The sequence below is a fragment of the Tursiops truncatus genome, chromosome 8, assembly GCF_011762595.2.
Source record: "Tursiops truncatus isolate mTurTru1 chromosome 8, mTurTru1.mat.Y, whole genome shotgun sequence".
Lineage (NCBI taxonomy): Eukaryota > Metazoa > Chordata > Mammalia > Artiodactyla > Delphinidae > Tursiops > Tursiops truncatus.
The window spans coordinates 85,270,476-85,284,392 of record NC_047041.1 but is presented as its reverse complement, the minus strand read 5'-3'; the positions used below and the strand labels follow the sequence as shown (position 1 = coordinate 85,284,392).

Genomic DNA, 13,917 nt, shown 5'->3' with positions numbered 1-13,917 from the left:
CAGAGTGGTTAAATGACTGGCTGTGGGTTAACCTTTCTTTTGAGAAGACACAGTTCGTTAATTCCCTGTGGATACTGTAACATATTACTACAGACTTAGTGACTTAAAACAGCGCAAGTGTATTTTCGTACCATTCTGGAGCTCAAGGGTCTGAAATGAGTCTTAGGAAGCCAAAATCTAGGTGATGGCAGGCCTGTGTTCCTTCAGGATGCTCTAAGGGAGAATCTGTTTCCTTGCCTCATTCTGCTTCTAGAGGCTGCCTGCGTTCTTTGGATGGTGGTCCCTTCCTCCATCTTGAAAACACATCACTCCTGTCTGTCCAGTGCTTCTGTCCTCACACCTCTGCTTCTGACTCTGACCCTCCTGCCTCCCTCTTATAAGGATCCTTGGGATTACCTTGGTCCCACCTGGACAAGCCAGCATTCTCTACCCATTTCAAGAACCTTAAATCAGTCACATCTGCAAAATTCCTTTTGTCTTGTAAGGTAACATTTTCATGGGTCCTGGAGGTAAGGATATGGATATCTTTGGGGTTACCACACAGAGTCCTTGGAAAGGAGCCAGCTGGCTGACTTGGCAGACAGCACAGAGATGGGTTTCCCTGGGATCATTCCCTTTGGCTAAGATGATACAATACTCTGGACCTTACCTATAAAATTATTGTAACACGTTAGGGAGGGCAGAGGTGGGCTTGCTCATTGAAATAAAGAGAAATGCCATTTTAGGGAATTAATGTCCCAGGTAAAGGGAGGCCCGCAGTATTCCATGGCTGGGCCAGACGTGGACTAGCCACCTGCTTAGGGAAAACAGGCTTTGCCCTCTACTGGAGTAGAGCAGACCTTACTTGGCCTCCCATATTTTATTACAAGGCTTATAAAAGCTGCAAACAACGTTTATTCTGTCAGTGTCCCCCAAGAGTCATTAGTACTTGTAAATTCTTAGAAAACCTAGAAGGATGGAGTGCTTGCCCTCGGGTGGGCAGGGGGAGGGGTAAGACATGAGCCACACCCCGCAGGCATATTAGATGTTCAGAGAGTGGAGATATCATACAGCTGGACAAGGCAGGGGCTGGTGCCAAGGAATTGAGACCCAAGTTGAGTAACCTGGACCAACTGTTCTAGACCCTTCACCATGGGAGGGAAAGTGCCCCGGTTCTGATATCAGCAAATTATGGGGCGGAGCCAGCTCTCCTGGCTCAGCTCCCAGCTGGACCACTGGACGGAAATATTTGACTGTTGAAGGGAGGGTAGCTCTAGAGTGGAGGCTGGTTCTTTCAACAAGTATTTATCCAGCACCTCTTGCATTCCAGGCCCTTCCCTAGCTGCGGTGAACAAGTTAGGTATTGTTCCTACCAGCTTATGGTCACGTAAGGGACACAGATGATACGCAAGTAAATGGAAACATAGAAAGGGATTATAAATTGTGTAAGGGCGATGAAAGGAAACAATTGGGATACCGTGATAGAGAATACTATGGAAGGAGGGGCAGAGGCACAAACTTCAGATGAGAAAGTCAGCGAGGACCGTTCTGAACACGTGTTATTTACACTAAGGCCCAACGTTTTGACAGAGGCAGTGGGGAAAGCAAATGTGAAGGCCCTGGGATGAGCAAGACCTTGATGGTTTTGAGAAATAAAAGGTGGGAAATAGTGCCAAGGAAAGGTTGCAGGGCTCAGGAGAGAGCAGCTCTCAAAGGCCTTGGGGGCCATAGCAGAGCATTTAGGGTTTGCTCCAAATGCAGTGGGGAAACAACCTAAGCATTTAATTAATTAATTTATTTTTTATTTATTTGGTTGCACCAGGTCTTAGTTTTGTCAGGCAGGCTCCTTAGTTGCAGCTCGCAGGCTCCTTAGTTACAGCTCCCTGGCTCCTTGGTTGCGGCACGTGAACTCTTAGTTGCAGCGTGCATGTAGGATCTAATTCCCCGACCAGGGATTGAACCCAGTTCCCCTGCACTGGGAGTGTGGAGTCTTCTTAACCACTGTGCCACCAGGAAAGTCCCAACATGAATATTTTATGTAAGGAGTTGATATGTGGTACATTCAGAAACTTAGATCCTTGAGAAATATGGATGTCAATAGTGTTTTTCTTCTTAAGCTACTAGTTATCGAATGTTCATTATATACTGGGCACTGTGTTAAGCTCTTTATATACATAATCTTATCTAGTCCTTTCAGCCGGCTTCTGAGTTAGATAAAATGTACTCATTTCATTGGATAGTAAACTGAGACTGAGTGAGTAAAGTAACTTAGCCAAGGTCATATACCCAGTAAGTAGCAAAGGTGGGATTCCAAACCCAGGTCTGTCTGATTCCAATGCTTAAGGCTTTAAACACTTTTTTTCCTCTCACTAGTTTTTCAATATTAAAAAAATATGATAAAAATAACAAAATTTTCTACATTAGCCATTTTAAGTATACAGTTCAGTGGCACAATATTTGTCCTTCTGTGTCTGGCTTCTTTTACTTAGCATGTTTGCAAGGTTCATCCATATTGTAATTTGTATCAGCATCTCGTTCTTTTTCATGGCTGAATAATATTCCACATTCAGAATAATATTTTATGCTTATACGATGTTTTGCTTATTCACTCATCTCTTGATGGACATTTGGGTTGTTTCTACCTTTTGGCTGCTGTGAATAATGCTGCCGTGAGCACTGGTATATGAGTATCTGTTGGAGTTTCTGTTTTTGATTTTTGGGATATATGCCTGGGAGTAGAATTTCTGGGTCATAAAATAAGTCAATGTTTAGCTTTTGAAGGAACTGCCAAACTGGTTTCTAGAGAAGCTGCATCATTTTACATTCCCCTGAGCAATATACACGGGCTCCAGTTTCTCTACATCTTTGTCAATGCTTGTTATTTTCCTTTTTTTTTTTCTTTTTTTGGATTGTAGCCATCCTAGTACATGTAAGGTGTTATCTTGTTGTGGCTTTGATTTTCAATTCCCTAATGACCTGTGATGCTGAGCATCTTTTCATGTGTTTATTGGCCGTTTGTATATCTTCTTTGGAGAAGTGTCAGTTCATGTCATTTGCCCTTTTTTTTTTTTTGCGGTACGCGGGCCTCTCACTGTTGTGGCCTCTGCCGTTGCGGAGCACAGGCTCCGGACGCACAGGCTCAGCAGCCATGGCTCATGGGCCCAGCCTCTTCGCAGCATGTGGGATCTTCCCAGACCGGGGCACGAACCCATGTCCCCTGCATCGGCAGGCGGACTCTCAACCACTGCGCCACCAGGGAAGCCCTGCCCTTTTAAAAATTGGGTTGTTTGTCTTTTTGTGGTTGAGTTGTAGGGGTCGTTTACATATTCTGGATATTAAATCCTTATCAGACATATGATTTCCAAATTTCCCTCCATTTTGTAGGTTGTCCTTTCACTTTCCTTTGTTGCACAAAAGTTTTTAATTTTGATAAATCCAATTTATCTGTTTTTCTTTTGTCGTTTTTGGTGTCACATCAAAGAATGCAAGTTCATAACAAGTCTAAGATCATGGAGATTTACTCCTACGTTTTCTTCTACTTTCTTTTACTCGTAACCATTAGGTTCTCTTCTAGATTTTTTTTTAATAAATTTATTTATTTGTTTTTGGCTGCATTGGATCTGTTGCTCGGTGCAGGCTTTCTCTAGTTGCTGTGAGCGGGGGCTACTCTTCGTTGCAGTGCATGGGCTTCTCATTACAGTGGCTTCTCTTGTCGCGAAGCACGGGCTCTAGGTGCACGCGCTTCAGTAGTTGTGGCGTGTGGGCTCAGTAGTTCTGGCTCTCAGGCTCTAGAGCACAGGCTCAGTAGTTGTGGCGCACGGGCTCAGTCGCTCTACGGCATGTGGGATCTTCCCGGACCAGGGATCAAACCCGTGTCCCCTGCGTTGGCAGGCGGATTCTTAACCAGTGCACCACCAGGGAAGTCCTCTCTTCTAGATTTTAGAAGTTATTCACTTCATCCAGCCAAGTTAGAAACATGAGAAGCTCAGCTAAGTAAGTCCTGGTGTCTGTCCTGGAGGGGCCCACAGAACAGAACGGGAAACAAAATCTCAGTAGTGACAATATCATGGTGGTCTATGCTGGTTGTTCCCAAATGCCAGTGTGAGGATCTTTGCTGCCCCACCAGTGTTTGTAGAAAAGAAAAGAGGAATTTTTTCATAAAACTACATGTATTCAGTCTAAGGAACTGTCCCTTATTATGCAAGCGGTTCCTTTCTATGATGCTAGAATGTTCTTATGACAGAAGGTTGAGAGAAGATGGTGAGAGTTTCTTTAAATTGGTCTACTTGGCAAATTGAGAATGAACAGTTCTGTGTCAGACTTCCAAATTTAGGGGAGGAAAACAGAAAACTAAACTATGAAATTCAAGAGGTTAGAAGCCACCGCAGATATTAGGGTTGGTTTATATGGGCCTACAAGGCGTGTTGGGGATCCCTCCCTGGGGTTTTTAGGGAAGCCTGATTCACTTTCTTCCTCAAATATCTGACCTATTTCTGCTTCAATCGTCATCTTTGTGCAAAATTTTTAGGAATAGAGAGTTGGGGCAGGAAGAAGAGCAAATCAAAACTAGGTCTGTTTCTTAGCCTGGATTCCTCCGGGCAGCCTCCGACTGATTCCTTTTATAGTTTTTGCCAAATGATTTTTCTTTTTCATTACCTAAGGTATATTTTAAAAAAGACAGACAGAAAGAAATTCCACCCAGAAAGGAGCACTTTTTTTCTCATGGGAAAGAATGCTCAGTTGTTTTTAGGGACTGAATGAAGTTCTGCCAATGAGTTCACTCTTGTAAAACATTGAAATTCTCCCAAACATACTAATTAAGATGGTTTTTGTCTTTTCTGTTGGTTTTAGCTTTGAAGATACCGTAAAAATGGCATGTTGCAAAATCGAGGAGCCAGGTTTGGAGGAAATGATGTGGTTCCTACTTGGCATTCAGCCTTGCACTTGATGGACCTAGTCTAGAGAGTGGTCACCAAACTTTTCTGATGGCCCAAGAGCCTGGGCTGTACCGTACAGTTGTGCAGTTTAATGGTTCCTTCTGGAATTGCGCAGTGCACAACCTGTGTAGCTGTAAGCCTTGGCCTGATGTACCCTGGCAAAAACAGAAATGAGCACAGACACTCAGGAAATGTATGCTTGTTTATAAGTTATTTATGTGTATGTGTGTCAATCCATGTAGATTATATATGGATAAAACATGATTTCTTTTTTTTGATTAAAAATTAAAAATGAATAGCAGTTTTAACAAATTTCATCTGCGCCCCAGTGGATGGTTCTGAACATCCTTCAGGCAGGGTGACACGTTTGTAGGGCAAGGTTGCTTCTTGGCAGTAAGGTACTTATGGGTCTTACCTGTTCCTGCCAGGCCCTCCATCTCACCTTCTGGTTTCTGTTTCAGAGTACACAGTCATTAATGAAGGCTGCCCCGGAGCTGAGTGGAACATCATGTGTCGGGAGTGTTGTGAATACGATCAGGTTAAATGTGCCTGCCCTGGAAAGAAAGAAGTGGTGGGTTATACCATCCCTTGCTGCAGGAACGAGGAGAATGAATGTGACTCCTGCCTGATTCACCCAGGTGAGTGTGCAATGGGAGACCTCAGGTTGCCTTCATGTTTTCTGAGGTCAGTAATAGGAGCACGCTGAACACTTGAATTCTGACAGGTAGACATCAGGAGGCTGTGATGCCATGATGATTAAAAGTGGCATAATTCAACCCACTCTAACTACAGGCAAAGGAATTGGAGGAGTTAGTACCCTTTTCAGTGTTAAGCTTATAATGCTGTAGATTTATCTACTTAGTCATTCATTTAACAAATAGACTGAGCAGCTCCTTTATACCATGACAGGTAGTGGGAATACAGTGATTTTTAAAAAGACACATTCCTGGCATTTCCAGAGCTTACAGCTTAGTGGGCGAGATGGAGGAGTAAACAGGTGGCTGTAATGCAGCCTGGCAGGTGCTGTGACAGAGAAGCATGGGTACCATGGGAGTCTGGATGCGGATGTGGGTGGATGACTTATTAGAGGAGGTGATATGTGTGCTGAAGATGGAAGCAGCAAACTGAAAAGCATGAAGGGGAGCCAGTTGAGAGGTCAGGCCATAGAGAATAGCATGTGATAAGGCCCTGTGGCAAGAGAAAGCATGGAGTTTAGGGAATTGCAAGTAGCTCAGTCTGCCTGGAGGGGTGTGTGTGTGTGTGTGTGTGTGTGTGTGTGTGTGTGTGTGTGTGTGTGTGTGTGTGTGTGTGTGTGTGTGTGTGTGATGAGAAACATGGAAAGAGACAGATCAAAGACTGAGAGAATAATCTGAAGGAGAGAACAGGGGGCTCCAAGCCAAAGGGCTTTGGAGGCTGTACTATGATGTTTAGGCTACATCCTGAAGATATTTGGTAACATTGGAGATCTTTTCATTAAAAAGGTAAAAGCTGGGCTTCCCTGGTGGCGCGGTGGTTGCGGGTCCGCCTGCCGATGCAGGGGACGCGGGTTCGTGCCCCGGTCCGGGGGGATCCCACATGCCGCGGAGCTGCTGAGCCCGTGGGCCATGGCCGCTGGGCCTGCGCGTCCGGAGCCTGTGCTCCGCGGCGGGAGGGGCCGCAGCGGTGGGAGGGGCCGCAGCGGTGGGAGGCCCGTGTACCGCAAAATAAATAAATAAATAAATAAATAAAAATAGAAGTGACCTCAGTATAACCTTTGCACATTTGATCCAGAAAAGAAACCCACCGTTCCAATTCCCTGATGGTGAGAATGGTTTGTAGGGAAATAGTTGAGTAGTGCCTCCAAATTTTCTAAGGAAATTTTGAGAGCTAAGCCAGGGTCTCCTGACTAGGGGTCCTTAGCAGGGATTCTGAAGTCTTTGAACAATTTTCAATATTTTCAAAAACCTAGCGATTACTGTTATGAGGGTGGGGCTTTGATTTAATGAGCTGGCATGAGGTCGTGGAATAAATAAGAGACCTTCATAGGCAGTGCTGTGCGCTTCCTACTGCATCATACAGAAGGGCATCAACGTCTGCCACGCCTGCACCCAGCATCTTATTACATCATACAGGAGGCGCCCAATATTACCACGTCGACTGGTGCTAGGAAGGATCTTTCAGACTGAGTAGTGAAGAACTGTCCCATATCAACCATCTGGTTGCCCTGAAAGGAGAGGCGAGAGAAAGGCTTTTTTAGAAAAAGAGATTTTCAAAAATAGTGAATTGGTGTCCTAGCAGTCCCTACTGGTGATCAAAGAGGTTTCTCTGTGTGTGTGTGTCATTATGAATGCAGGCATTTTAATTTATTTATATGATTTAATCCATTTCAGTCATTATTTATTTTAATGCACACAACTCATAACACTGGGTGCCCCTTTATGTCTTTCTGTGTTCTTCTGACATGACTACACTGTTTTTGAAGACTTCTTGATTTCTCGCATGACAAGATATTTTAACCTCTTCTTGTATATTTTCTGCCCCAGATCTGGAATCAGCCACTTCTCAAAACAACTTTGGTCTGAGACCACGATCTGGTCACCTGAGGTGTGCCTTGCTATTGGACTGTCATTGTTACAAGGTTTTGTTTGTATGTTTTTTTAAGTGGATGGAGCTGGAAAACATGTATTTTTTAAAATGAATTTTTGCTGCTACTCAAGTTCAAATGTAATATTCCAAGGTTGTTAATTAACTTCTTTGATTTTATATTTGTATGTCTTTTCTCTCATGGTGAAAATCCTGTTTCCTGATAATATTAACTTAATCACTTACTTGCTTTATCTTATAATTGTACAAAACAGCTACAGCACTATTGGTATTAGTAATAAGACCACTGATGATAGTGATTTTTATTCACCTTAGAATATATCTCACTGAGTATATAGAGTCAAAATACTATGTTTTAAAGCCAATTGATGTAGTTCTTTTGTCTGTGGTGTTATAACATCTACTTGATGTGTAGTTAGGTTTATTGTTTCTATCTGTTTTCTATATGTGACAATACAAGCAAATATGTGTGTGCATTTCTGTATCTTTCCCCTTCTTGCGCAAAAGACAGCATGCCATAAACACTGCTAACTGCCTTGCTTTTTTCTCTTAACAATATATGCTGGAGATCACTCACAGACAGTAATAAAGCAGTTTTTTTTTTCCGTTTCTTTTTACAGTTGCATATAACTGCATCATGTGGATTACCATAGTTCATGAGTCTTTGGGTTGTTTCTAGCTTTTTGCTGTTATAAATACTACTACAGTGGATAGCCTCAGGCATACATCAGCTAGTATTTTTGCAGCATATCTTTGGGGTACATTCCTGGAAGAAGAATTGCTGCATCAAAGGGAGGTGCATATGTCATTTTGCCAGCCTTTGCCAAATTCTCCTCCAGGCATTGGCATTCACAGCAGCCGTACGTGAGCGTACCGTTTTCCCGAAGTCTTGCGACAGAGTGTGCTGTTTTGGAATTTTGTCAGTCTCAAAGGTGCGAAATGGGATCTGAGCCTGGTTTAAGAATTTCTATCACTTCTATCGTTATGCTGGACAACGATTCTTTCTCTTGTGATGGCAGCAATTGCACGAGGATCGATGTCCAGGGGCGTGGTGGTGGGGATGGCAGTGCTGACGTCCAGCAGTGGCCAGCGGCACTGGGGCCCTCAATGGAGCAAGGTGGCTGTGTATTTTCGTGCGTTTCTAGGCTGTGTAGCTTGGACCTCGGTCCTCTAACCCTTCTGGCAATACCGTGAGCTACTTAGCATCTTTTTAACACAGCCTTGTTCATCTTAAGCACCAGGCTGGATTTTGTGGCTTGCAGCTAATGGCCCGGATGTTACTGTGCTGAGAGCTGGCAGGGTCGTAGAGGGCGGACTCTGAGTCCATTGGCCTCCTTGGTGGCACAGTGGGTAGGAAATCGGACGGGAATGTGGCACATGGGCGAAGATGGCCTTTAAAAGACCATCTTTTAAAGCAGTCTTTTAAAGGACCACTGGGACCCAGTTATGGGCCATGTGAAATTTGATGAATCATATTAGCAATTCTTTTCTGGTCGGAAGAGACACTGGGAGAGGGAAGCAAAGTCAGGATGGTGTGCAGAGAGAGAGCTACAAGTCTCTCTCCTACAGAAATCACACATATGTACACTGCATGTATATACTACAGGCCAATGAAAACCTAATTTTAGCCAAAAGCAAAAAAGCATGCTCTTAGCTCAAGGAAATGCTGGTTATCTTGAATGGCTCAGAAGCCTGGATTATTCATCCATTCATCCATTTATTTATTCGCTCAAATCTCAAATAATAATATTTCTGGAACTCTTATTATATGCCAGATACTGTATTAAGTGGGGGGGATATCATGTTGAACACGGTGCAGCCCCTGATTTCAGTCTGTACAGGAAGACAGACAGTAGGCAGTTAAAATTGAGCATGCTATATGCTATGGTGGGGATAAGCCAGGAGGAGCTATGGGAATGGAGAATAATAATAATAGTTCATGTTTTGGGGGTACTTGCTATGTGCCAGGCCCTTTACACGTGTGAATTTAATTTATAAAACAACTTTATGAGGTAGGCACAGTTTTTAACCCTGGGTTTACAGATGAGGACATTGAGGTACAGAGAGCTTAAGCCATTTGCTCAAGGACACACAGCTGGACAATGGAGGTGCCAGAACTTAGCGCTCCGTTTTAATAAGTGAGATTGGATTATCTCTACCTTTCCTCGCTGTCCCCCACCCCTCAGGAGACCCTTGACTAGGGTCTGCTCAACCCTGTCTGGTGTGGCCTGCTGGCCGGGGGGAGCCTGACACCTTCCAGGGTGAGCCCATTACTAGGCATTAAGGTTGTTTCGGACGGCACACTCTGCTTATAGAAGTGTATGCCACAGAAGAATATTTAATGGAATGGGAAGATGGTTGCTATCTATTATCAAATTAAAAGGTAAGTTATTAAAAACAGAATGTACAGTATGTAGTATAAGCCTAATTTAAAAAAATGTGTTCATATATATAGAAAGAATTACTGATCATTTTCTCTGGGTGATGGAAGTTTTGGTGTTTTTAATTGAATTCTTTCTGCTTGTCTGAATTTTCTAAATATTCCATAATAAACATGTAATATTTTTATAAAGAGAAAAAATACCCTGTTTTGATGGATTCTACCTTTTACTACAGGTTATTTCATTTTGCATTAAAACATCGGCCACAAATGAAACAAGCCAGACACAAAAGGCCATATATTGTAAGATTCCATTCATATGAAATGACTGGTAGATTACTGGTTGCCAGGGATTAGGGCTGGGGGTGGGGATTGGCGAATGGCGAGTGACTGCTAATGAGTATGGGGTCTTTTGTGGGGAAGGTGATGAAATGTTCTAAAGTTAGGTAATAGTGATGGTTACGCAACTCCGGGGTATGCTAGAACCCACTGAATTGTACACTTTAAAAGAGGGAATTTTATGGTATGTGAATTATCTCCATGTAGACTTTTTTATAACTAATGCATTAGAACCAAAATGTGCAATCCGTCTGGAAGCTCATTACTAAATGTTTTTGACATCTCATAGTACTTTTCAGGTTACTGACGTTACGTGAGATATGGCATCCCTGTAAAATGTGAAAAATTTACAACCAGCAAGAGGGTTTTCCTTCAGTACAAACAACAGTGTAATTTAGATTTGGTTTTCATATAGTAATAGGCATTTGCTCTCAATTAGTCTTAAATTTGGAGGTATTTTCATCAATGTTATTTGCTTGATAAAACATAGTGATTACAAAATAATTTTAAATAGCATTGTGTTTTATTGAAACTTAAAGTTCATAATTATGACCAGAAATGGAATATATATAAAAAAAAAAAAGCCATCAGCCACTAACTAGGAAGGTGGTTCAGACCACCCTCCTAAACTCCTCAGTCTGAATTCTGGTGCCTCTAGCGCCTTCCTAGGAATGAGCATTTTTAAATAAGGGCTTTGGCACCTTTCTAGGTCCAGATGCCCTTAGTTGAGACAAGGTCCTGAGAAGGTCCATAGTTTCTCTCTCATGCAGCCCATTAGAACCTGCATGTGCTTAATCTAACACCCTTCTGCTTGGAAAATTTTCAGGTTGTACCATCTTTGAAAACTGCAAGACGTGCCGAAACGGCTCTTGGGGGGGTACTCTGGACGACTTCTACGTGAAGGGCATCTACTGTGCAGAGTGCCACGCGGGCTGGTACGGAGGAGACTGCATGCGTGAGTACACCCTGACATAGCTCCATCTCTAGCGTGTGCTCCTTTAAAGTCTCAGCTTTGCCATGGACTAAGGTTTATCTTATTGGACTCTGAGTTCTGGAAAGTTTGTGGCCAGAGGGCTTTCTAGGTAAGACTGTAAAAAGCAAAGATGTGTTTCCATCTGTTGGGTGTGGATTGTGGACTTCTGTTTGGAATTGGCCACAGGAGATTTCTGTCTGTTCTTAAATCTTCCCCTCTCTCCTAAATGAAGCCAATGCATTCTGCACAGAGCATGCCTCATGTCCACTGAGAAGCAATTGCGTGTTGTCATTGGTCAGCAAGCAGTGAATAAGGCTTCAAAAATGCTAAGTCTGTAGTGCATTTAACATATGAATTTCTATTGGAAACCTTCTTGAGTCCTGAGGTAAATTCCTGGAACCTATATCAAATGGTCAGCATGCCACGTGTCCCAGGAAAGGGATTCTTTCTGGGTTCTGCTTGATCTCCAAGAATTACTAAATCTTTATTAGTGTCCCCCTCTGAGTCAATAATCCTTTGAAAATGGAGTGGAAATCTAACCTGTCTCAGTTTAAGATTCCCCTCTGCAGCAACTGAGAGTCAGGATCTGGAGCAACGTACAAACTGTCGTTGTTTCGTTAAAAGCCTATTTCACGTGTTTCCTATTTGAATCAGGAGCAGTCAGGGTGGTCTTAGAGTCTAAGTAATTTTACTCTTATGAACGATATTTCCAGTCTGCAGAAATAGAGGATGGAGTGCTATTGGTGTTCTTCGCTTGATCAAACCTGTTGCAAAATACAAGAGTCTGGGGCAAAGGGTGAGGAAGATACCTAAGTCTATGTGATTTCAGACCCCATATTCTCAACCATAGTACTCACCTACCTCCCAGTGGTGAGTTCTTCCTGATAGCTCTGTTTTCTCTGCAAAGCAGGGTATGAAATCTCTAATGATAGCAGAGTAGAAGGGAAGCTGAGGCTTGAGAGTACCAAAGTTTTGGGACAGCCACGTGATGAATGAGGAAATGCACCAGCTAGCGATGATTTAAAGCATGTCCAAGCAAGGCTGAGGACCCAGTTGAAGCCGGAACTCCTGTGTAGGTGATGCACCCAGGACAGGTGGATGATGCTCTCTGGCAGCATGGTAGCAGAGATGGATAAAAGCAGTCATTTGGTTGATCCAAGAGTTGGCTGAGACATGATTGTCCAGGGGTCCAGGTTGCGTAGGACATGAAACCGAAAAGAAGCGGGTAAAGAGAATAGAGACTGGAGGTCTCGATGAGATGGAAAAGCAGGCTTAGTGATAATAAAGCAATGGAACATGTAGATGGAAGAGGTATTGTGGTCAGAGAACAGAAATTCTAAGTTGAAGCTTTCAGGGGTGGTGGTGATAATGTGTTCATATAGATTTGTCAGTTTTTGCTGTGTAACAAACAACCTCAAAAGGACAGATGTGTATTTTTCTCTATCCTGGGTCTGTGAGTTGGCTGGGGTTTAACTGGTTTCAGCTGGGTTGGCCTGGGTTGAACTCTAGGGTTCAGGGCTCAGACCAAAGGGGCAACTTGGCGTGTGGTCTTCTCAGAGTGGGTCACAGAAGCACAAGAGGCCAAGCCAAACACACAGCCAAATTTAAGGCCTCTGCTCACATCACGTTCACTCATATTCCAAGGAAGTCACATGGCTAATCCCCAAATCAGTCAAGTATGAGAGTATATTCCATCCCAAGGGGAACAGTACAAATATTTCCTAAACAATACTCTAAACACTCTGTGTGAGTAAGTGGGTTTGTTTATCGGACTAGGCAGAGAAGGGGAAGAATATTTGCATGTGCGAGGTCAAAGACAGAAGGACTGCATTTGCCCCAAGAAATCCTGTAGGTGTGTCTTTCCAAATGGTACCTATTGGTTGAGTCCTGGGTTTAGCCTCAGTGTAAGAGCTGACTGTGTATGGAGTCTGATTGGTTGGATTAGGCATGGTGGCCATGTGTAGGATCAAAGCCTTCTCAAGGACAGCAGAACTGGCTCAGGGCAACTGGTCATCACAACTAGGCAGGCAAAGCGGAGCACACATGCCCCCATTCATTAAAAAAATGCTTAATGAATAAATCTACCCATAACCATTCAAAAAATATTTCTTGAATGGATGCTCCCAGGTGCAATGATGAGCAAGACAGGTGTAGTCACTGCCGTCTTAGAGCTTGAAAATTAGAGAGGCGAGACCAAAAAACAAAACAAAACAAAACAAAAACCAAAACAAAATAAGAGTGTGGTCAATGCTATGAAACAAACAAAGTGATGGTCATACTCCTATCTCATTCTTTGTTGGTTCAGTTATGCTTGTTCAATTCCGTGATGTTTGTTCTGAAAGCCTCATTCCATACAGTGTATGTTACCTGATTACTGTCCTCATTCCACCCAGTTATGGATATTATCTGATCACAGCCACATACACGAAGGAAGCATTTCTTATGGATCACCGGGCTGGTCACCAGGGAATACAATGAACCCTCCGTGAGTTTACAGTACATTCGTGGAAACAGGGCTCGACCCTAAGAAGACATTGATATGTTGTTATTAGGTTCTTATCACCTACAGCTCATACTGGCACTAAATAAATGTGAAGGGAATTCATAAGAGGAAGTAATTCGTTTCAGTATTTGTTGAATGCTGGGCACCATGCTGCCTGCCTCTGTTAAGGGGCAGCTGAACACTTGGGTGGTCTGTGCACAGCTGGGGCACAGTGCGGGAGCCA

The 13,917-nt window shown here is 43.3% G+C and overlaps 1 protein-coding gene across 14 annotated transcripts in view; it reads left to right on the top strand.

The window, feature by feature from the left end:
- Positions 1-13,917, top strand: part of PAMR1 (peptidase domain containing associated with muscle regeneration 1) — a 164,113-nt gene that overhangs the window by 109,989 nt on the left and 40,207 nt on the right. For 4 of the 14 annotated variants that reach the window (XM_019948262.3, XM_019948261.3, XM_019948276.3 and 1 more), the window contains 2 exons: positions 5,378-5,554; positions 11,045-11,173. In XM_019948262.3, coding sequence (XP_019803821.2) covers positions 5,425-5,554; positions 11,045-11,173 — 259 coding nt within the window. In that variant the 5' untranslated portion in view covers positions 5,378-5,424. Of the gene's footprint in view, positions 1-4,830; positions 5,110-5,377; positions 10,183-11,044; positions 11,174-13,917 lie in introns of those variants that run through there. The other 10 variants (XM_073808773.1, XM_019948263.3, XM_019948272.3 and 7 more) reach the window with 9 other exon arrangements.